Source organism: Castanea sativa, chromosome 2 (assembly GCF_040712315.1).
Source record: "Castanea sativa cultivar Marrone di Chiusa Pesio chromosome 2, ASM4071231v1".
NCBI classification, from domain to species: Eukaryota; Viridiplantae; Streptophyta; class Magnoliopsida; order Fagales; family Fagaceae; genus Castanea; species Castanea sativa.
The window spans coordinates 1790478-1815389 of record NC_134014.1 but is presented as its reverse complement, the minus strand read 5'-3'; the positions used below and the strand labels follow the sequence as shown (position 1 = coordinate 1815389).

The 24912-nt window shown below is 33.9% G+C and overlaps 2 protein-coding genes and 3 non-coding genes across 5 annotated transcripts; all 5 read right to left on the bottom strand.

Moving 5' to 3' along the window:
- Positions 1 to 3675: 3675 nt before the first annotated feature.
- Positions 3676 to 4715, bottom strand: LOC142625673 (germin-like protein subfamily 1 member 7). The gene is made up of 2 exons (XM_075799350.1): positions 4547 to 4715; positions 3676 to 4348 (listed from the first exon to the last, which is right to left on the bottom strand). Exons 1-2 carry the CDS (start codon positions 4671 to 4673, stop codon positions 3813 to 3815), a joined length of 663 nt encoding a protein of 220 aa, XP_075655465.1. The 5' UTR covers positions 4674 to 4715; the 3' UTR covers positions 3676 to 3812.
- A 1463-nt stretch (positions 4716 to 6178) lies between these two features.
- LOC142626572 (U2 spliceosomal RNA) lies at positions 6179 to 6374 on the bottom strand. Its single transcript, XR_012842567.1, has one exon. It is a non-coding gene; the product is annotated as a U2 spliceosomal RNA (small nuclear RNA).
- A 4492-nt stretch (positions 6375 to 10866) lies between these two features.
- Positions 10867 to 11062, bottom strand: LOC142626565 (U2 spliceosomal RNA). The gene has a single exon (XR_012842560.1). It is a non-coding gene; the product is annotated as a U2 spliceosomal RNA (small nuclear RNA).
- A 3607-nt stretch (positions 11063 to 14669) lies between these two features.
- LOC142625642 (germin-like protein subfamily 1 member 7) lies at positions 14670 to 15676 on the bottom strand. The gene is made up of 2 exons (XM_075799309.1): positions 15503 to 15676; positions 14670 to 15303 (listed from the first exon to the last, which is right to left on the bottom strand). The coding sequence occupies exons 1-2, from the start codon at positions 15627 to 15629 to the stop codon at positions 14768 to 14770; spliced, it is 663 nt and encodes a 220-aa protein (XP_075655424.1). The 5' UTR covers positions 15630 to 15676; the 3' UTR covers positions 14670 to 14767.
- Positions 15677 to 22101: 6425 nt separating this feature from the next.
- LOC142626573 (U2 spliceosomal RNA) lies at positions 22102 to 22297 on the bottom strand. Its single transcript, XR_012842568.1, has one exon. It is a non-coding gene; the product is annotated as a U2 spliceosomal RNA (small nuclear RNA).
- Positions 22298 to 24912: the final 2615 nt, after the last annotated feature.

The following is a 24912-nucleotide window of genomic DNA, read 5'->3' as shown; positions in this document are numbered from 1 at the left end:
CGGAGCATTCCATCTACTAAGGTCCATTCGGTCTTATTCCAACCATTCAACCCAATTCTATCTTATCGGTCCATTTAGTCCATTCCATCTATTTGAGTCTATTCGGTCCTATTCTATCCACTTCAGTCTAGTTCGGTCTATTTGGTTCACTTCAGTCCAATTCGATCCACTTCAGTCCTTTCGGTTCATTTGGTAAACTTCGGTCCACTTTGATGTTATTCAGTCCAATTCGGTCACATTTCGTCCACTTAGGTCCATTCAGTCCACTTTGTCCAATTAGGTCCACTTCTATCCATTTGGTTCACTTTGGTCTAATTTGGTCTTATTTGGTCAATTTCAGACCAATTGTGCCTTAAATGTATTCTTTTTGTAGGTTGCTTTTTTAGTTTTGGGTTGATTTTTTTTCCACAAAATTTTTTGGGCCAAACTCTTTAGTTTTGGGCTAAAAATTAGGCATTAGAAATTAGAGATAGGGGCTCTAAAAATGAAATAAAAATAATAAATATTCCAAAGATTATCTTAAAATTCAAGTTTCAATAATATATGCATTATCAGCGTCACATCATCAACCTATTTTCAATATTTTCTCCCACCTTTTTGATAATTTTTCTCCATATTAATTTCCTATTTTACAATTACACTTTGGTCCAATTTGGTCCATTTTGGACTAATTGTGCCTTAAATGTATTCTTTTTGTAGGTTGCTTTTTTAGTTTTGGGTTGATTTTTTTTTCACAAATTTTTTTGGGCCAAACTCTTTAGTTTTGGGCTAAAAATTAGGCATTAGAAATTAGAGATAGGGGCTCTAAAAATGAAATAAAAATAATAAATATTCCAAAGATTATCTTAAAATTCAAGTTTCAGTAATATAGGCATTATCAGCGTCACATCATCAACCTATTTTCATTATTTTCTGCCGCCTTTTTAATAATTTTTCTCCTTATTAATTTCCTATTTTACAATTATACCTTCTCCAACAATTACACCTTCTCCACCCCTTCATCTTCCTTTTATTTTGACTCTTCTTCTCTGAGTTTTTTTTTACTATAAAAGTTTGTTATTTTCTCTTCCATTCAATCCATATTTTGCTCACACAAAAAGGTGAATACTCTCTCTCTCTCTCTCTCTCTCTCTCTCTCTCTCTCTCTCTCTCTCTCTCTCTCTCTCTCTCTCTCTCTCTCTCTCTATATATATATATATATGTGTGTGTGTGTGTGTGTGTGTGTGGGGTCATGGATTTTGGGATTTGGCCGAGAAGCATGGGTGGTCCGAGTCCGAGGAGTACTATCTCCTCGGATAAAGCTAAACGCAAATCTGGTATAGATCCTAATGATCAAAGATGACCTTTCAGGAAGTTCTAATGATAACAACAAGTATCATGAATGTACATGAGGGATAAGGACTCAAAAATAACTAAGGGAAAGCTGCTACCACCACATTAATGAGGAAGTGGCCTCTAAACAGTATTATGGCAGCCTTACAGCCACCCCAGAAGACTTTTAGAGGGGGCTGATGGGACAAGTATCTGCATAAACCATCAACTGTCCACATGTAGTCCACGTGTAGGGTAAGGATGAAGGGAGAGATGTAATATAAATAAAGATAGAGATCCCAGAGAAGAGGGAGGATGAAAAAAGGAGAAGAGAAATCACTATAGCAATCTCAACAACTCCTGTAACCATTGTCATCCAATATATACTAGAACAGAGCTCCTCGGACTATGCCGAGGACAAACTTTCTCGCACAAACCAGGTTCAATTCTTGTTGGCTCATCATCTAAAACCATATTAACTGTTATTTATGCACTAAAGCCTAGCTCTTTGACCCACTCTCTACAAATTTATTGTATTGAGTTTACTGGGCCAAGATCCCTTACATTTTGGGCTTGGTCTGGAAATCGTGTCCCTACAATATATATATTCTTTTTTTTGGTGGATTTTTATTTAGATTGATGAATTTTTATGTTTAACTCTACTTTAGGTTGATATAATTTGGTTGTATTCTAATTTTTTTTTTTCTTTGTTTGTTATATGTTATCCTATGAAATTATTAAATCATTTAATGTCATTCTATTACATAACATGATTTGGATAATTAGATGTGTACAACTATACATTTTCTTTTGAATGTTCTTCTACTCATTTTCTTTTATATAATTTTTTTTATTTGTCTCACATTCTCTTCCAAAAAATAGGTGATTGTTCTCTCTCTCTCTCTCTCTCTCTCTCTCTCTCTCTCTCTCTCTCATTATTTCTTGCAACTCTACTTTAGATTGATGATTTTTTTTTTTTGTCCCTACTTTTGGATGGTACACTTTGGTGGTGTGTTTTGAGTTATCACATACACTCTCTATCCCTCTTATAGTTTTGATTTTAGTTAATTTTTAGATTTTTTAGAAGTGAAAATTTGAGTTTATATCAAAATATAATTTACATGATCATGTATTTGAATGTGTCTATAAATTATTTGAATAATATCAATCATAAATTTGTGATGAAGTTTAGTTATCATGATAATTTTCTTAAGAAAATGAGAAATTCAAATAATTAATTTTGGAACTTAAAAATTTTAGTTGTATAAAAAATTAACCATTACACGCTATACAAAAATTTGAATAATATAGATTACTTGAAGGAAAAAAAAAAGTATTTCCATTTTTTATCACAAAAAAAAAAAGGAATAATATCAATCAAATGAACCTAAGTTTTTCAAAAAAAAATAAAAACTCAAAATAATAGAATGATATATTTGTAGAGATGGAGAGATGAAAAATAATTTTAGAAATAATATCTTCAGTACATTTTGGAGAATAAATCATACATTATATCACGTTACAAAATAGTTTTATATTTCACATGCAACTAGTACAAAATAATAAGTGGAAAATTACATAAAAAGCCCACAATGTATACCATGTTTTAGATTAGGTCTCAAGTCTTTAATTTGATCGATTAAAGATCCAAAGTTATGAAATTGTTATAATTTAAGGTCAATCTACATTATATTTTTAATGTTGTTCTGGGCAATATAAGTGAAAAAATAAAAAGAGAAAACCATGGACTAAACTCTGTGTCCACCTAACCTAAGGCTTGCTTATAAATCAATATGGCTGTCATTTAACAGAGTGTGTAGAGAGAAAACTCTTTGTTTAGAGAGAGAGTTTCTTTGTAAGTGAGAAAATGATTGTTAGAAAATCGAAATTGATTAAAGTAAAATCGAAAATTAATAGACAAAATGTTTTATAAGCTTGGGACTTTAATTGACAAAATTAAAAACTTTGAGACCTTATTCGAAACAAGATGTAAACTCTAGCCTTGTTGTGTAATTTCCCCAAATAATCGTATTTAAATGCTTTAATATTTCATTTGTTAACTACTTTCCCTAGTATAATTTTTTCCATTTTTCTTCAGTATGAATTTATAGACCATAGTGTTGTAGAAATTCACTACTCTTGCTTAAATGTTACATTCAGGACTGTGTTTCTACATAGATAGGTGCTACCGAGCCCTAAATTTGGGCTGCCATTTATAAAATTCTGTCTATTTTTAATACGATTTTGATCAGTTTTATATATAAGTTCTTGTAATTTCAATCATTGTGGATCAAAGGTGTAATCAAGATTTAGTCGTACACTAATTTCTCCGCATTTGCAATGACACCATGACACACAGGAAAAAATCATAAGACAATTTTATTTGATAATAAAAATTTTAATGGCAATACAGGTTGGGAAACAAGGCAAATTTTAATCAAACTCTGCTATGTAATGGTTCATCATTCCTATTACAAATATTTTTCCTAATTGTGGTTTGACTAGAATTGTTTCTGAAGATATTCAACAACATTCTTGTCCAACTGGAAGGCCTTGGCAAGAACATCAGGATTGATTGGAGGATTAGATCCAAAGACTGCGTTTGCTATGGTGATCAACCCAGGATTCTGACTGCTAAGACCAGCAAAGGCAACAGCATTGGTCTGCCCTACGTTGAATTGGAAGTGAATGAGACCAATAGGGAATACAAAGACGTCTCCCTTGTTCAGAACTTTGGTGAAGAGTTTGTTTGGATTGGATGTGACAAATCCAACTAAGAGAGTACCCTCTATGACAACCAAAAGCTCAGTTCCGCGAGGGTGAGTGTGAGGTGGATTCAAACCATATGGTGCAAAGTCAAGGCGAGCCAAAGATATGCCTAGAGTGTTGAGACCTGGTAATTTATCGACGTTCACAAGATTGACACTTGATCCGACTTTATTTGTAGCTGTGTTTCCAGGAATATTGAGTCCGGAGAAGAAAAAATCATTGGCTGTGACAAGTGTTGGGTCCTTGCAAAATTTCCCATTCACAAAAACTGCACAAAGAAAAGTTTGTCATTGTCACAAATTAGATAGTTTGTAGCAATTGACAACATGTCATGTAGGGGAAAAAATGTGATAGAGATGATATAACCGGGGAGCATAATTTCATCAATGTGTAGAACTTATAATGATTTCAAAAGAAAGTGATAATAATACTACTACTGCTAACAATAACAAGATTATGTACGTACCAGCAGAATTGGTGTTGTTAATTGCAACACAAAAGTCTTGCAAAGGACTAGGGTCATAGGCAGAAGCAAGGGAGGATGCCAAAGCCAAAAGGGCCACAGTTACAAAGTAAGAAACAACTTTCTTCATATTTGAGATTCCAGTAGAGTACTCTGCGTATTCTTGCTTTGGTGAGGGGTGGGAAGCATAGCATAAGGGGATATGTCTATTTATAGATAGGAGTCAGTGAACCGGTCAATTGATTTTTAACAAACGGAGAGTAAAAGACTCGGCAATTTTTCAACCTTAGTCACAATTTTTTATTTAATGGGTTATCCATTCTTTAACCACTACTAGCCGTATATTTTTTTTATTCAAAGATGGCAGAAATTTATTTAAGAAATTGAGCTTATATAATATTGAAAAGAGAAGTAAGGAGCTTATGTATTTGATGAAAGCAATCAAATTGGACCTCTTCAATGCCATTTTGAAGTTTTAACGTTGCTTTGGGCAACCCACAACTAAAGTTTATGTTGAAAGTATCTTTGAAATTGAAATGACTGAAGCTCCCAAGTATGTTGACTCTGTCCTCATCAATGAAGTGGTCCACCATTGTAGGCTGCAGCTGGGGATATGCAATACAACTGTGTTTTGCGTAAATTCTCTAAGTCGAATGGTTTGAACTTGTCATGTATTGACCTCATGGTCAGTACTAAATACTTTTAATGGTTAGTTTGATTTAATGGTTTTCTAGAACCAACGACTACCAAATCTTCTGGTATATTCTTGCCATTTCCCCGCTCTTGTTCTCTCTTCATATTTAGTTAGTGTTGAAGATTCTTCCCTGCTTAGAGATGAAGTTAGCCCGCCCTCAAAAAAATGGGGGATTCAGCCATGAGTTTGAAAGGATATGTTTATTGCACACATTATTGCTAGAGCAAAATTGAGTCTCGAAACCTTTTCTGATTGGTCCATATATAGTACATATTGAAATTTTGTCAAAATTGGACATGAAATGGCCTTACAATTTTGGCTTAAAAAGTATACTTGGCAAACAAATCGGTTGGTCATGTTTTGGTTTAACGCAGTATGCTAAAAATCAAATTGAGTATGTGTCCAAAAAATTTTGGACCATTGTATTGTTATTTGTACGACTCTTACTCTGTCTTTTATACATGCATCATTAAGTTTATAATTCAATAATCATTAATTCAATAATTCCATTAAAAAAGAGATATATATATATATACACACACACGCACACTCATCTTAAAGGGGAAGAATTTGCAGCAGTGTCTCAATTTGAATTCAAACATGAATTTGATTCGTACTCCTTATTCTAAGAAATACTTACCCTCTGAAAAGAGGAAAAAACGGAGTCTTTGCCTAAGAAAATGCCTTCAGATAGGACAGATGTATAAAACATTTAAACAAAAGAGAGCTTTTTCAATTTGTAGTAACCATGCCATCATCTTTGTATGAATAAGAATGGTTAAGAAACCATTAAGTCCATAACCGAGTATTAAAATAAGGCAATAATTGTTGGGTTAAAAAACAATTATCGTCTTTAAAAATGCAATTGTTTAAGTAAATAGAAGAGTAGGAATTCTGGGACTTCCAATGTACCAGTTGATCAATGTTTGAACTAGAATTTGGTGGGGTGCACCAGGCCCGAGCTATAGTGCAACGCATGGGCGACGCTTAAGAGCCCCAGTAGCAAGCTAGTGTGATGGACTCTACCCCTCAAGAAATAAATTTAATATCATGTGGGCCGATGACCCACATATCAGATATTAAACTGATAAGAACAGATACTACACTTGATCTTAGCCAAAAGGCCGAGAAAGGTATGAGTGTTTCTGTCACACATGCCATCTTTTAATGCCCACCTCGTCCTGGTTTTCCTCTTCTGGAAGCAGTGTGGAACAATACTGCGGTAAGCCATATACACTTCTTTTTTACATCTAATTTTGCATTTCTGGCTGAGATGTCAAATGCAAAGCTCAAAGTTAAACCAGTTTTGTATTAATAGATACGATTCTTGCGATTGAACCTGATAAGGCTATTGAGTCTTAAACAGATCAAAACTTTGTGTATTATAAATAATTTACGAGGTTATCAAAATGATGCAGCGTAAGAGGCTGTCCAGAAAAAAAAAAAAGAAAAAAGAAAAAAAAGAATAGATGATTTTTTTGCTGAATAATGTAGCCTGTTACCATTTCAAGGATGATGGATGCTAATAACAACATTCAATATAGAAACATGGTTTAGAGTTTATACACGACACAGGAACATTCTTATTTAACAAGTAAGATTGGAAGTTTCAATATTATGAAGTGATTTGACGATCACCAGTAACGAAAACTACTTGGATCAATTCACCTACGCATTCCAGATTTTTTGATATGCAGTTTTGACTCCATCATTGATGGATGAGCCTTATGATAGAATCACAAGAAAAGTTGAAGTTCTCAAAAGAAGACGCAAGAAACTTTACATTATTCGTAGCAGATTGTTGTGGTAAACTACGAATGAAAAGGAACAACATTCTATATAAGACAATCAGAAAAAGGAAGTTGTCCATCCTTTGTAGACAGTTGTTGGAACCCACCTCTACTCCTTTTTGGTAAAGTTAACTTCATTTTATCCATCATTGTTAGTGATGACAAAGCAAAATCATAAGGGAGAAGTCATGACTTTATTGATGTTTAGGATCCTCTTATAGTTGAGGCCAAAGCAACCCTTTTTGGTCGAATTCGGCCCATTCCATCTACTTTGGTCCACTTGGCATTATTCGGTACACTTCGGTCTTACTCGTTTTATTTGGTCTTATTTAGTCCATTTTATTCAATTCAGTCTTATTCGGTCCATCTATTCTAGTTCAGTCTATTCGGTCTACTTCGGTCTTATTAAGTCCATTTCAGTTCAATTCCGTTCACTTCAGTCCAATAAGGTCTTATTCATTCCATTGGTCCTATTCGGACTATTCGGTCAATATCAGTCCATTCAGTTTACTTCAGTCCAAATTGGTCGTATTAAGTCCAATTCATTGCACTCAGTCCAATTAGTCTAACTCAGTTCACTTTGGTCTTATTTGTACCAATTCAGTCCACCTCAGTCTATTCAGTTGATTTCAGTGCACTTCTTTCTTATTCGGTCCACTTCCATCTATTCAGTCCACCTTTGTCTAATTGGTCCACTTCAATCCAGCTTAGTCTTATTTGGTCCCCTTCAATCTATTTCGATCCACTCTGGTTGATTCAGTCCACTTCTGTCCATTTAGTCTATTTTGGATTAATTGAGTCTTAATTTTTTATTTTTTTTCTTTTTGTAGGTTGCATTTTCAGTTTTGGGCTGAAAATTGTTTTTGAGCCAAACTCTTTAGTTTTGACCTAAAAAAAAAAAAGGAATTAGAAATTAGAGATAGGGGCTCTAAAAATGCAATAAAAATAATAAATATTCAAAGAATTACCTTAAAATTCAAGTTTCAATAATATAAGTATTATACTTATATTTGGGGAGAAAAAAAGCTACAATTCTAAACTTATATAATAATTTAAACTTAGTGTAACATGTTACAATTATTTCCATAGAATGAACCTGTACATTATTTTTTTAATATTCTTAATATGTTCAAATTAGTCAACAAATTATAGTATATTTAAAAAAGCCTTTTTAATTACATCATCTCAACTTAATGTGATATATTTAAAAAAGTCCGTTTGAAAGGAGATGCAATGAATGTGAATATGTGATCCTTCCACTTGAAAATTCCTTGGCTTTCCCCATTGGTGAGCTAAACTGTGTCTTCAAGCCTTTTCTGATTCGTCCATATATAAATCATACATATTGAAATTTTGTCAAAATTGAACTTGAAATGGTCCTATAATATGGCTTAAAAGGTAGACTTGGCAAAAAAATCGGTTGGTCATGTTTGGGTTTAACCCAGTACGGTACAAGACAAACAGTCAAAAAAATTCCAGATTATTGGATTGCTATTTATTTTTTTATTTTATTTTTTGAGAAGAAACATCATGAACTTTCATAAAAAAGATATCAGCCAAAATCAGCTAAAAGTACATCAGTAAGTTGTGAAGAAATAGACTCCATCCACACAATAGAACCACTAATATGTCTTGCATGTTTAATTATGTTATAAGTTATAGAAAAATAAATATAATTGAAGGCATTTACTGATAGTTCTATAGAGGAAAACAATTTCCCAAAAGAAGAAGGAACTCCTGTTCACTTCTCAAAGTTTTAATAATGATAGGATTGAGATGTTTTTTCAAACCAAATTCACATAATTGCTCCTTAAAAAATTGAAAAATATAACCAAATATTAATTTAAAAAATTTACATGGTACTTCATTTCTAAGAAGTAAAGTACCATAAAAAAAAAAAAAAAATACCCAACACCTTCCCAAAAGAAGAAGGAACTCCTGTTCACTTCTCAAAGTTTTAATAATAATAGGATTGAGATGTTTTTTCAAACCAAATTCACATAATTGCACCTTAAAAAATTGAAAAATATAACCAAATTTTAATTTAAAAAATTTACATGGTACTTGATTTCTAAGAAGTAAAGTACCACTAAAAAAAAAAAACCAACACCTTCCCAAAGAAGAAGGATCTCCTGATCACTTCTCAAAGTTTTAATAATGATAGGATTGAGATGTTTTTTCTAACCAAATTCACATAATTGCTCCTTAAAATATTGAAAAATATAACCAAATTTTAATTTAAAAAATTTACATGGTACTTGATTTCTAAGAAATAAAGTACCATTAAAAAATAAAAAAAACCCAACACCTTCCCAAAAGAAGAAGGAACTCCTGTTCACTTCTCAAAGTTTTAATAATGATAGGATTGAGATGTTTTTTCAAATCAAATTCACATAATTGCTCCTTAAAAAATTGAAAAATATAACCAAATTTTAATTTAAAAAATTTACATGGTACTTGATTTCTAATAAGTAAAGTACCTTAAAAAAAAAAAAAAAAAAAACCCAACACCTTCCCAAAAGAAGAAGGAACTCCTGTTCACTTCTTAAAGTTTTAATAATGATAGGATTGAGATGTTTTTTCAAACCAAATTCACATTATTGCTCCTTAAAAAATTGAAAAATATAACCAAATATTAATTTTAAAAATTTACATGGTACTTGATTTCTAAGAAGTAAAGTACCATTAAAAAAAAAAAAATACCAACACCTACTTGGTTTAGTCATTTTTAAAAAATGACAGTCGCTTAACATGCCATCTCTCTCCTTCTAATACTACCATCCATTTTCAATACTACTCACTAATCTCAACTCTCTCTCTCTCTCAACATCTCTCAACATGGATCCACTCTAGGCGGTCTGCGACTACATGATCCAAAACGAGTTGGATCGGATCGTCCGACACAACGACGAGTTCCGGTTCAGATTACTCTAGTACCAATCAACTACACGCCAACTATAGATCAAGTCAAAAAATCTAAAGATTAACTAGAAGACATGACCATAAGAAAATATCTTGATGTATTGTATGGCTTTTTTTTTACTAGCAGATGGCATCTCTTTGCCATCATTACACAAAGAAGAATATCACAACCTCATTAATTAAATGGAAGGATGAGATATGCACGCCTGAAGCTTGGCGGATTCTTGTAATCAGTATGGTGCTAGTCATACCACACTTCGTAAAAAGATATAGATGCTCGAATAAAAAAAGTTGTACATATCCATGCATTATTGAGACAGTTATTCATGTACTATTGCACTATGAGACTTATGTTGCACCTCAAGTCAAATGAAGCAACAGGAACTAGCTAGGGAGTTATACGAAAACACAATTTTAATTGATTCAACATTGTAGAGGCAACTAGGCAAGAGACTGTCAACGTTTGCTATTTCATTTCACACTCTTCCCCTTTCTTAATTACTAGGAAAGGCTCTGATGACTCTTCTTGTACAATAATGCATACAACCAGACTTTACATGGTGAGTACAATAATTGGCTTACACTTCAAACAACTGTTCAATAACTTGTCTGACATTTCAGACAACTCGAATGCTATTGGAATAATTGCATTTACTTTCATAAAGACTCAAAGGATGCAGATGCACTCTACATGGATCATTGGACATAGTTGGATGCTACACACGTCAGACGGTCAACAATAAATTAAGTTTCAAATACTTGAGCACTTATCAATCAGCATTCTAGAATCAAAATCATCTCTACCTTCATTCTACACTTTTGATGCGGCTGTCATTAACATACAGAAAGCTTAATGGCTACAGAAAATTTGGGTCATCCACATAATGCAAATATGCGAAGCTTTGAACTAGAATTGTGTGGGGTGCGCCAGGACCGAGCTATAGTGCAACGCTTGGGCGACGCTTAAGAGCCGCAGTAGCAAGCTACTGTGGTGGGCACTTCCCCTCAAGAAATAAATTTAATATCGTGTGGGCCGATGACCCACATATCAGATATTAAACTGATAAGAACAGATACTACACTTGATCTTAGCCAAAAGGCCGAGAAAGGTATGAGTGTTTTTGTCACACATGCCATCTTTTAATGCCCAACTCGTCTTGGTTTTCCTCTTCTGGAGGCAGTGTGGGACAATACTGCGGTAACCTATATACACTTCTTTTTTACATCTAATTTTTTTTTTTATTTCTGGCTGAGATTTCAAATACAAGCTCAAAGTTAAATCAGTTTTGTATTAACAGACTCGATTCTTGTTATTGAGCCTGATTAGGCTAGCTATTGAGTCTAAAACAGGTCGAAACTTTGTGTATAATAAATAATTTACGAGATTATCAAAATGCTGCAGCGTACTGTCCAGAGAGAGAGAGAGGAAAAAATAAAATAAAATAATAGAGAAATTTTTGCAGCATTAGTAGAAGGAAATGTAGTCTGTTACCGTTGTAAGGATGATGGATACTAATGACAACATTCAATATGTTACGATTCCCAAGATGATTGTGGCTTCTGCAGATTCAATATAAAAACATTATGGTTTAGAGTTAATTTATACATGACACAAGGAACATTCTTCTTTAATCAAATAATAACATCTTTTAAATAATGCATTTTATGAATGTTTTCATTTAAACTATTTAAAGTAAAAAGAACGTTTGAAGTTTTAAACTATATCATTTTTTAACTAAAACTTTTACAAAGTGACATGATCGATTAGTTTCACATTAACAATAATATAAATTGTACTACATATAAGTCTTATAAATCTATATTTATATATAATATCTAAAAGTAGAAGCATAGTATTTATTGTTGCTACTCTTCTTTAATCCATTCAGTCAATTGGGTCCACTTTGATCAATTCGGTCCAGTTTAGCCCATTCGTTTCAATTTTGTCCAATTGAGTTTTATTCGGTCCATTCGATCCAACTCGGTCTTATCAGTCCAATTCAGTCTTATTCGGTCCATTCCATCTTCTTAGGTCCATTCGGTCATATTCCGACCATTCGATCCAATTCTATCTTATTGGTCTATTTAGTCCATTCCGTCTATTTCGGTCTATTCGGTCCTATCCTGTCCACTTCAGTCCAATTCGATCCACTTCAATTCTTTCAGTCCATTTAGTAGACTTCAGTCCACTTTGATATCATTTAGTCCAATACGGTCATGTTTTGTCCACTTAGGACCATTCAGTCCACTTGGTTCAATTCGGTCCACATCTATCTATTTGGTTCACTTTGGTCCATTTTCGTCTTATTTGGTCCATTTTGGACTAATTGTGCCTTAAATGTATTCTTTTTGTCTGTTGCTTTTTTAGTTTTTGGTTGATTTTTTTTTCCACAAAAATTTTGGGCCAAACTCTTTAGTTTTTGGCTAAAAATAAGGCATTAGAAGTTAGAGATAGGAGCTCTAAAAATGAAATAAAAATAATAAATATTCCAAAGATTATCTTAAAATTCAAGTTTCAATAATATAGGCATTATCAACGTCACATCATCAACCTATTTTCAGTATTTACTCCCACCTTTCTAAGAATTTTTTACCTTATTAATTTCCTATTTTACAATTACACATTCTCCAACATCTACTTACTTTTACAATTTTGTCTCCCCACTACTCTATACTTTAACCTTACAATTTCTCCACCCCTTCATCTTCCTTTTATTTTGACTCTTCTTCTCTCATTTTTTTTTACTATAAAAGTCTATTATTTTCTATTCCATTCAATCCATATTTTGCTCACACAAAAAGGTGAATATTCTCTCTCTCTCTCTCTCTCTCTCTCTCTCTCTCTCTCTCTCTCTCTCTCTCTCTCTATATATATATATATATATATTCTTTCTTTTGATGGATTTTTAATTTAGATTGATGAATTTTTATGTTTAACTCTACTTTAGGTTGATATGAGTTGGTTGTATCCCTTTTTTTTCTTTGTTTGTTATATGTTATCCTATGAAATTATTAAATCAATTAATGTCATTCTATTACATAACATGACTTGGATAATTTGATCTATACAACTATACATTTTCTTTTGAATGTTCCTCTGCTCATTTTCTTTTATATAATTTTGATATTTGTCTCACATTCTCTTCCAAAAAATAGGTGATTATTATCTCTCTTTCTCATATTATTTTTTGCAACTCTACTTTAGATTGATGAATTGTCTTGTTTTGTTTTTGTTTTTGTTTTTGTTTTTTTTTTGTTTTTGTCCCTACTTTTGGATGATACACTTTGGTGGTGTCTTTTGAGTTATTTATCACATGCACTCTCTATCCCTCTTATAGTTTTGATTTGAGTTAATTTTTAGATATTTTAGAAGTGAAAATTTGAGCTTATATCAAAATAAAATCTACATGATTATGTATTTGAATGTGTCTATAAATTATTTGAGTAATATGAATCATAAATTTGTGATGAAGTTTAGTTATCATGATAATTTTCTTAAGAGAATGAGAAATTCAAATAATTAATTTTGGAACTTAAAAATTTTAGTTGTAGAAAAAATTAACCATAACACACTATACAAAAATTTGAATAATATAGATTACTTGAAAAAAAAAATAGTATTTCCATTTTTTTTTATCACGAAAAAAAAAAAGGAATAATATCAATCAAATGCACCTAAGTTTTTCCAAAAAAAAAAAAAAAACTCAAAATAATAGAATGATATATTTGTAGAGATGGAGAGATGAAAAATAATTTTAGAAATAATATTTTCAGTACATTTTGGAGAATAAATCATACATTATATCACGTTACAAAATAGTTTTATATTCCCACATGCAACTAGTACAAAATAATAAGGGGAAAATTACATTAAAAGCCCACAATGTATACCATGTTTTAGATTAGGTCTCAAGTCTTTAATTTGATCAATTAAAGATCCAAAGTTATGAAATTGTTTCAATTTAAGGCCCATTTCAGTCTACATTATATTTTTGATGTTGTTTTGGGCAATATCAGTGAAAAAATAAAAGAGAAAACCATGGATTAAACTCTGTGTTCACCTAACCTATGGCTTGCTTATAAATCAATAAGGCTGTCATTGAACAGAGTGTGTAGAGAGAAAACTCTTTGTTTAGAGAGAGAGTTTCTTTGTAAGTGAGAAAATGATTGTTAGAAAATCGAAATTGATTAAAGTAAAATAGAAAATTAATTGACAAAATGTTTTATAAGTTTGGGACTTTAATTGACAAAATTAAAAACTTTAAGACCTTATTCGAAACAAGATGTAAACTCTAGCCTTGTTGTGTAATTTCCCCAAATAATTGTGTTTAAATGCTTTAATATTTCGTTTGTTAACTTCTTTCCCTAGTATAATTTTTTCCATTTTTCTTCAGTATGAATTTATAGACCATAGTGTTGTAGAAATTCAATACTCTTACTTTTTCAACATCGAAAATGTTGCTTAAATGTTACATTTAGGACTGTGTTTCTACATAGATAGGTGCTACCGAGCCCTAAATTTGGGCTGTCATTTATAAAATTCTGTCTATTTTTAATACGATTTTGATCAGTTTTAATATAAGTTCTTGCAATTTCAATAATTGTGGATCAAAGGTGTAATCAAGATTTAGTCGTACACTAATTTCTCCGCATTTGCAATGACACCATGACACAAAGAAAAAAATCATAAGACAATTTTATTTGATAATAAATATTTTAATGGCAATACAGGTTGGAAACGAGGCAAATTTTAATCAAACTCTGCTATGTAATGGTTCATCATTCCTATTACAAATATTTTTCCTAATTGTGGTTTGACTAGAATTGTTTCTGAAGATATTCAACAACATTCTTGTCCAACTGGAAGGCCTTAGCAAGAACATCAGGATTGATTGGAGGATTAGATCCAAAAACTGCGTTTGCTATGGTGATCAACCCAGGATTCTGACTGCTAAGACCAGCAAAGGCAACAGCATTGGTCTGCCCTACGTTGAATTGGAAGTGAATGAGACCAATAGGGAATACAAAGACGTCTCCCTTGTTTAGAACTTTGGTGAAGAGTTTGTTTGGATTGGATGTGACAAATCCAACTAAGAGAGTACCCTCTATGACAACCAAAAGCTCAGTTCCGCGAGGGTGAGTGTGAGGTGGATTCAAACCATATGGTGCAAAGTCAAGGCGAGCCAAAGATATGCCTAGAGTGTTGAGACCTGGTAATTTATCGACGTTCACAAGATTGACACTTGATCCGACTTTATTTGTAGCTGTGTTTCCAGGAATATTGAGTCCGGAGAAGAAAAAATCATTGGCTGTGACAAGTGTTGGGTCCTTGCAAAATTTCCCATTCACAAAAACTGCACAAAGAAAAGTTTGTCATTGTCACAAATTAGATAGTTTTGTAGCAATTGACAACATGTCATGTAGGGGAAAAAATGTGATAGAGATGATATAACCGGGGAGCATAATTTCATCAATGTGTAGAACTTATAATGATTTCAAAAGAAAGTGATAATAATACTACTACTGCTAACAATAACAAGATTATGTACGTACCAGCAGAATTGGTGTTGTTAATTGCAACACAAAAGTCTTGCAAAGGACTAGGGTCATAGGCAGAAGCAAGGGAGGATGCCAAAGCCAAAAGGGCCACAGTTACAAGGTAAGAAACAACTTTCTTCATATTTGAGATTCTAGTAGAGTACTCTGCGTATTCTTGCTTTGGTGAGGGGTGGGAAGCATAGCATATGGGGATATGTGTATTTATAGATAGGAGTCAGTGAATCGGTCAATTGATTTTTAACAAACAAAGCATAAAAGACTCGGCAATTTTTCAACCTTAATCACAATTTTTTATTTAATGGGTTATCCATTCTTTAACCACTACTAGCCGTATATTTTTTTTTATTCAAAGATGGCAGAAATTTATTTAAGAAATTGAGCTTATATATTTGATGAAAGCAATCAAATTGGACCTCTTCAATGCCATTTTGAAGTTTTAACGTTGCTTTGGGCAACCCACAACTAAAGTTTATGTTGAAAGTGTCTTTGAAATTGAAATGACTGAAGCTCCCAAGTATGTTGACTCTGTCCTCATCAATGAAGTGGTCCACCATTCTAGGCTGCAGCTGGGGATATGCAATACAACTCTGTTTTGCGTAAATTCTCTAAGTCGAATGGTTTGAACTTATCATGTATTGACCTCAGGGTGAGTACTAAATACTTTTAGTGGTTAGTTTGATTTAATGGTTTTCTAGAACCAACGACTACCAAATCTTCTGGTATATTCTTGCCATTTCCCCTCTCTTGTTCTCTCTTCATATTAGTGTTGAAGATTTTTCCTTGCTTAGAGATTGATAGGCCAAAAACGTATTGACCCCTTTCAATGGATTAATTGATTAATTAGTCAAGTTTAATTAATTAACCAATTTAACATATAAACGCGTGGTAACACAAACAAATCACCAATAAACTAAAGTATAGCAAAAAATAAATTAAGTGAAGAGATTTGCTAACAGATCGAGCCTAGACATGAACTTTCCTTTTCCCTCATTCAAGGATAATTAACCTCAATATGGTTTGTTCCTATGTGAAAATAAGATTAGAAGCAATGGCTGTGGTGGAGATACTATCGAACCATAGAACATAATTATGAGAAAGAAAGTCACCAACGTCTTTTGGTATCATCTTTAGCCAATGTTGCCAGAGTATACATGTTGCTTATCTCTTTGTAAACCAAGTAACAGGAGTGTTACCTAAGAAAATGACATAGCCTGTGGTTGAGCGCCAGTCAATGAGTTTCTTGGGCTAATCTGTGTCATTAAATGCAAAGAAAGCAAGAGAGCCAGGGGCAAAGGATAGCCCAAGGCAAAATCTTTTGAAGGTACTTTTGGCAGCGTTAATGTGTATGTGAGCTTTAGGCCAATCTTATTTACTTGTATAGCACACTTGTACTGCACACTCTGCCCCTATATAAAGGCACTCATGTATACTCTATTACTTGAGAAATACAATACACTTATTTAGTGTTTCTAACATGGCATCAAAGTCATTGCTCTGACTTTTTCTTCATAGTCTTGTCTCTCATTGGTGTTACTCTAGACTCACAATTGCTTCCGCCGTTACAACTACTGCTGCAGCCATTCGCCGTTAAACCTTCGAAGCATCTCAATTATTGTCTTTGTTTTCGAACCTGTAGTCGTCATCATTCAGAGACCATTGCCATATCGTCACCACCGTGATCCTTGCCCCAATTGTGTTTTTGCAGGTACCTATAAGATCGTCCTCCACCGATCTACTACTTGGTAGAAACTTGACTGTCATCAGAGGCCCCACACGCCCTTATACGCCACCCAAAGTTTCGACAAGTTGATCCTTGCGCCTCACGCGCCCCACACACCACTAGGTTACCTACTAACGTCATCTCTAACATCATCACTCCCACGTTAGCATTCACGTAAGCCCTAGCTGATGTCATCACTCCACGTCATTGCTTACGTCATTAGGCCATGTCATCACCAGTCAGTTGCTTACATCGTCATAGTGAGTTCACAGTGCCGTTGATCGTTGACTTTCCCCAAAGTTGACTTTTTCCAGTCCAGGTGCTCCTTACGCAGTTTTTCACATAAATTTCATTTTTGTAGTCCATTTTAGCATATTTTGCTTCTAAATGAAGATAAGGACATGTCTTTTTTTTATTGCAACAATCGTCACCGACAATCCAACAAACGTTTTTGCAATTTTTGCAAACGTTTTGGCTATAATATTAAGACTTGTTATCAACGTAATAAATCAGCAGTTCCATTTCTGCTGTTACGGTTGCTAACATTGAGAGTGTCCAACCCATGGCTCCTGTCTCTGCATAGTCTAAGTCCTTTGGATCCACTTTCACCATTTCCAGAGATGACCTTAAAAACATCATTACTAATGGCATTCATATGGTTGGTAATGCATCTTATTCCTCTTCTCTCTTAGCTTTATCTGGTATGTCTTCTTCCTCTTGACTTATGGATTCTACTTGTTGCAATTATATGACACCTCACTTGTCCTTATTTTCTAACCTTAAACCTGCACCACACCCTTTTAATATTTGCACAGCAAATGGTTCCACAATGTCTGGTCATAATATAGATTTCGTTTCGATCTCCAACCTCTTGGTTCCTGGGGTCTTTAATGTGCTTGACCTTTCTTATAATTTATTTTCAGTGAGACAATTAGTTTAGTTGGGTTATTGCATTATCTTTGATTATTCTAGGTGTATTGTGCAGGATCCGAGGACGGGACATGAGCTTGGAACCGATCCCAGAGTTGGGCGTATGTTTCCCATGGACAACCTTTGTCTTCCACCTGTTGCTCTTATTTCTGTTGCTATAGCTACTACAGTTTCTTCTATTTCTTCCCTTGCACTTTGGCATGCCCAACTTGGTCACGCATCTTCCTCTCAGGTACAACACTTGGCTTCTAGAGGTTTGTTAGGTTCAGTGTCTACAGAAAATTTTGATTGTGTTTAATGTCAGTTAGGAAAACAACTAGCTTTGCCTTTCAATACTAGTGAATCAATGTCCACTGATATCTTTGACCTAATTCATTCCGATGTCTGGTGGCCTTCCTCTGTTTCTAGTATTTGTGGATCTCGATATTTTGTTGTCTTTGTTGATGATTATTCCTGCTATAGTTGGATTTTTCATATGAAACATCGTTCTGAATTATTGTAAGTACATTCTAATTTTGCAAAAAAGGTTGAAACTCAATTTTCCAAACGTATCAAAAATTTTCGATCTGATAATGCTCTTGAGTACACTCAATATGCTTTCCAAGCTGTTTTACATTCCTATGACACTGTTCATCATCTAACTTGTCCAAGTACCTCTCTGCAAAATGGTAGAGCTGATTGAAAACTTCATCATATTCTTGACACTGTCCGTGCTGTCCTTTTCTCTACCAAAGTTCCTACTCCTTTTTTGGGCGAAACTGCTCTTCATGTTGTTCATGCTATTAATCGCATTCCAAGTCTTGTTATCCAAAATCAAACTCCATATGAACACCTTTTTGGGTCACTTCTAGACTATCACCACCTTCGCTCTTTCGGTTCTGCTTTTTTCGCTATTCTTCAACTACATGAGCATAACAAACTTGAGCATCGGTCAAGGCTTTGTTGTTTTCTTGGCTTTGGCGAAACTCAAAAGAGGTATTGGTGTTATGATCCTGTCTCTCATTGTCTTCATATCTCCCGCAATGTTGTCTTTTGGGAACATCACTCCTTTATCAAGCTCTCTCACTTTCGTGCCCCCTATCTTCCTCTTCCGTCTTAGATCTTTTTCCAAATGAGGCACATATTCCTTCTATAATAACAAGCCCTTATAATAACATCATCTTCATTTATATATATACTACTATGTATTGTTGTTGAATGCAAAAATCATTATATGTTCCATTACATAAAACTTATAAAAATAGAAAATACTTTTATATAACACATGCACTATTTAACCTACAAATTTTACATTATTTTCTTATCAAATAATTATATTACATTTTCCTATAGTTTGTGTAGGTTTGCGACTTAGCATGGATGAAAATGAAAAACATTCTTAAAGCAATTAGAAAGGGAAATAGTCAATCCTTTATTTTTTGACAAATAAACAAAATATATAATAATCATATAACATCTTTGAATAAGGGATGGCAATGGGGTGGGATGAGGCCGAAGGATGGGGTCTTCACCTCCGCCCTGCACGGTTTTGTCTTACCCCATTCTCGCCCCGTCCTACATGGCGAGGCAAATTTCCTTGTCCCATCCCCACCCCTTGGGGCTTCGCAAGGCCCCGCCCCACGTTGCAAAACTTTGCTTCATATTAATATGTCACACCTTGCTACATAGCTATTAAAGTTTTTTAAAACTTGTTTCATTAATATAAATATACTTAAAATTACAATTAAATTATCAAAATAATTTCTAAGAAGGACTAAATAATATTATCTAAAGTGTTTAACAAGATAATATCACAATAAGAAAATCTTAATATTCATGCATTTAAATACTTAGTAATTCAAACTAAGCTTTTAATACTAATAGAGTGGGGTAGGGCTAAAAAGCCTAAACCCATCCTCACCCCGCCCGAATGTGTAGGAAAAAAAAATCTTACTCCATTCCTGCCCCACCACCATTGCAAGGCAAGAAAAAAACTTTTGCGGGGTGGGATGCGTTAGGGCAGTGAGAAATTGTCAGGCCTACTTGAGATTTTGTAGGTTCAAAGGCCAAAAGAAGTAGTTATTGGAACCCACCCGTACCCCTTTTTTTATAGTTAACTTCAATGCAACCATTAGTGAGGACAAAGCTTATAGTAGCAGTTGGCAAAAATAATAAAGGAGAAGTCATCTATGTTTTTTTATCTTTAAGATTATAAATACACAAACTTTGAAAGGATATGTTTATTGCACACATTATTGCTAGAGCAAAATTGTGTCTCGAAACCTTTTCCGATTGGTCCATAAATCGTACATATTGAAATTTTGTCAGAATTGGACATGAAATGGTCTTACAATTTTGGCTTAAAAAGTAGACTTGGCAAACAAATCGGCTGGTCATGTTTTGGTTTAACGCAGTATGTTACAAATCAAATTGAGTATGTGTCAAAAAAAAATTGGACCGTTGGATTGTTATTTGTACGACTCTTACTCTGTCTTTTATACATGCATCCTTAAGTTTATAATTCAATAATCATTAATTCAATAATTCCACTAAAAAAGAGATATATACACACGCACACACTCATCATAGAGGGGAAGAATTTGCAGCAGTGTCTCAATTTGAATTCAAACATGAGTTTGATTCGCACTCCTTATTCTAAGAAATATTTACCCTCTGAAAAGAGGAAAAAATGGAGTCTTTGTCTAAGAAAATGCTTTGAGATAGGACAAATGTATAAAAAATTTCAACGAAAGAGTGCTTTTTCAACTCTATCAAAATGGAATCTATTCCAAACATATATGTCATGTTTCCTTACTTCGACAGAGTACAGATATCTAAAAATTTGATATTTTTAGATACTTTTTCAAACATAATGACAAAAAACGACAGCCGTATAACATGCCAACTCTCTCCTTCTAATACTAGTACCCACTTCAGTATTACTCACTAATCTCCACCGATCTTCACCTATATAGATTCTAAAGTGGGTGATGGCAATGGTAGTAACCTAGAAAGCACTGACGTGGCTCCCAGGTCGCCATACCAAAGTCTAACGCGGCATCCGGCGTCCAACTCGCTGACTCTCCCTTCTTTTTTTTTGATTCGCGCCAATTTGCGTCGACTTGGCCAGATTCGCACCGATTCGGGCTGATTCCGGAAAATTCCAGCAGAAACAGGAAATGATACGGCCGAAACAGCCACTAAAACATGCCGATTCCGGCCGAAACGGCCACCAAAACAGGCCGATTCAGCCGATTCCGGCTGAAATAGCCGCCGAAACAGTCCAAAATGGGCAGCGGCTGCCATTCTTCTGCTTCATGTGACCTTGTGAGAGGAAAAAAAAAAAAAAAAGAGAGAAGGAAGAAGAAGATGAGAAGACAAAAAAAATGGATGGAAGTAGAATAAAGGTATGTAATAAAAGAATATAAATTAAGTAGGTGGGAATGTCAATTATTTAATGTGGGTGGAAAATGAGTAAAGGAACCTACTTGAAATGTGGTTTTTTGTTTACAATTATCAAAAGTATTGATTTTATTAAAAACAAATCATAAATAATTGTTTTTTAATAATAAATTCTACCATTTATTTGAATTTTTTTATATAAAAATATTTTTAATAATTTTTTAATCGCCGAGTCCCGCCGCACCCACACCCACCTTTTTCAAAAATTACTGAATCCCGCACCCGTACCCGAAACGTATTTTCAAAAATTACTGAATCCCGCACCCGTACCCGAAACGCACCCGTGCTTCGTAGGTAGTAACCATGCCATCATCTTTGTATGAATAAAAATGGTTATGAAACCATAAGTCCATAACCGAGTATCAAAATAAGTCAATAATTGTTGGGTTAAAATTTTAAAAAAAATTATCGTCTTTAAAAATGCAATTGTTTTAGTAAATAGAAGAGTAGGGATTCTGGGACTTCCAATGTACCAGTTGATCAATGTTTGAACTAGAATTGGGTGGGGTGCGCCAGGCCCGAGCTATAGTGCAACGCATGGGCGACGCTTAAGAGCCCCAGGAGCAAGCTAGTGTGATGGACTCTACCCCTCAAGAAATAAATTTAATATCATGTGGGCCGATGACCCACATATCAGATATTAAACTGATAAGAACAGATACTACACTTGATCTTAGCCAAAAGGCCGAGAAAGGTATGAATGTTTCTGTCACACATGCCATCTTTAATGTCCACCACGTCCTGGTTTTCCTCTTCTGGAGGCAGTGTGGGACAATACTGCGGTAAGCTATATACACTTCTTTTTTACATCTAATTTTGTGTTTCTCGCTGAGATGTCAAATGCAAAGCTCAAAGTTAAACCAGTTTTGTATTAACAGATACGATTCTTGTGATTGAACCTGATAAGGCTATTGAGTCTTAAACAGATCAAAACTTTGTGTATTATAAATAATTTACGAGATTATCAAAATGATGCAGCGCAAGAGGCTGTCCAGAAAAAAGAAAAAAAGAATAGATGATTTTTTTGCTGCATTAATGTAGCCTTTTACCATTGCAAGGATGATGGATGCTAATGACAACATTCAATGTGTTACAATTCTCAAGATGATTGTGTCTACTGTAGATTCAATATAGAAACATGGTTTAGAGTTTATACACGACACAGGAACATTCTTCTTTAACAAGTGAAAGATTGAAAGTTTCAATATTATGAAGTGATTTGACGATCACCAGTAACAAAAACTACTTGGATCAATTCACCAAGGCCTTCCAGATTTTTTGATATGCAGTTTTGACTCCATCATTGATGGATGAGCCTTATGATAGAATCACAAGAAAAGTTGGAAGTTCTCAAAAGAAGACGCAAGAAACTTTACATTATTCGTAGCATATTGTTGTGGTATAATACGAATGAAAAGGAACAACATTCTATATAAGACAATCAGAAAAAGGAAGTCGTCCATCCTTTGTTCTTACTTAGACACATAAACAAAATATATAATTTCTTGAGAAATAATTACAAATTGTTGCCATCCCCGTAGCTCAAACCCTTTCCCCCCAGTCCCTCAAACACTTTGTACATAGGGAGGTGCTAATTCAGCGACAAGGTCTTTGGCAACAAAATATATAATGATTATCTACATCTTGGGATTTTGTAGACATTTGTTGGAACTCACCTCTACTCCTTTTTGTTAAAGTTAACTTCATTTTAACCATCAGTGTTAGTGATGACAAAGCAAAATTATAAGGGAGAAGTCATGACTTTATTGATGTTTAGGATCCTCTTATAGTTGAGGCCAAAGCAACCCTTTTTGGTTGAATTCGGCCCATTCCATCTACTTTGGTCCACTTGGCATTATTTGGTACACTTCGGTCTTACTCGGTTCATTTGGTCTTATTTGGTCCATTTGATCCAATTCAGTCTTATTCAGTCCATTTAGTCTAGTTCAGTCTATTCCGTCCACTTCGGTTTTATTCAGTCCATTTCAGTTCAATTCCATTTACTTCAGTCCAATAAGGTCTTATTCAGTCCATTTGGTCCTATTCCGACTACTCGGTCCACATCAGTCCATTCAGTTCACTTCGGTCCAAATTCATGACTTTATTGATGTTTAGGATCCTCTTATAGTTGAGGCCAAAGCAACCCTTTTTGGTTGAATTCGGCCCATTCCATCTAGTTTGGTCCACTTGGCATTATTCGGTACACTTCGGGCTTACTCGGTTCATTTGGTCTTATTTAGTCCATTTGATCCAATTCAGTCCTATTCGGTCCTCATCGGTCCATTCCATATACTTAGGTTCATTCGGTCTTATTCTGACCATTCGATCCAATTCTATCTTATCGGTCCATATAGTCCATTCCGTCTATTTGGGTCTATTCGGTCCTATTCTATCCACTTCAATCTAGTTCGGTCTATGTGATTTATTTCAGTCCAATTCGATCCACTTCAGCCTTTCGGTTCATTTCGTAAACTTCAGTCCACTTTGATGTTATTCAGTCCAATACGGTCACATTTCATCCACTTAGGTCCATTCAGTCCACTTTGTCCAATTAGGTCCACTTCTATCCATTTGGTTCACTTTGGTCTAATTTGGTCAATTTCGGACCAATTGTGCCTTAAATGTATTCTTTTTGTAGGTTGCTTTTTTAGTTTTGGGTTGATTTTTTTTCCACAAAATTTTTTGGGCCAAACTCTTTAGTTTTGGGCTAAAAATTAGGCATTAGAAATTAGAGATAGGGGCTCTAAAAATGAAATAAAAATAATAAATATTCCAACGATTATCTTAAAATTCAAGTTTCAATAATATAGGCATTATCAGCGTCACGTCATCAACCTATTTTCAATATTTTCTCCCACCTTTTTAATAATTTTTCTCCATATTAATTTCCTATTTTACAATTACACTTTGGTCCAATTTGGTCTTATTTGGTCCATTTTAGACTAAATGGGCATTAAATGTATTCTTTTTGTGGGTTGCTTTTTTAGTTTTGGGTTGATTTTTTTTCCACAAAATTTCTTGGGCCAAACTCTTTAGTTTTGGGCTAAAAATTAGGCATTAGAAATTAGAGATAGGGGCTCTAAAAATGAAATAAAAATAATAAATATTCCAAAGATTATCTTAAAATTCAAGTTTCAATAATGTAGGCATTATCAGCGTCACATCATCAATCTATTTTCAATATTTTCTCCCACATTTTTAATAATTTTTCTCCTTATTAATTTCCTTTTTTACAATTACACCTTCTCCAACATTACTTACGTTTACCTTTTTATCTCCTCACTACTATATACTTGAACCTTACAATTTCTTC

Coding starts and splice junctions, on each gene's coding strand:
- LOC142625673 (XM_075799350.1), bottom strand. CDS start 4,673: ATGAAGAAAGTTGTTTCTTACTTTGTAACTGTGGCCCTTTTGGCTTTG. Junction 4,349..4,546: donor TAACAACACCAATTCTGCTG/GTACGTACATAA, acceptor TTCTTTGTGCAG/TTTTTGTGAATGGGAAATTT.
- LOC142625642 (XM_075799309.1), bottom strand. CDS start 15,629: ATGAAGAAAGTTGTTTCTTACCTTGTAACTGTGGCCCTTTTGGCTTTG. Junction 15,304..15,502: donor TAACAACACCAATTCTGCTG/GTACGTACATAA, acceptor TTCTTTGTGCAG/TTTTTGTGAATGGGAAATTT.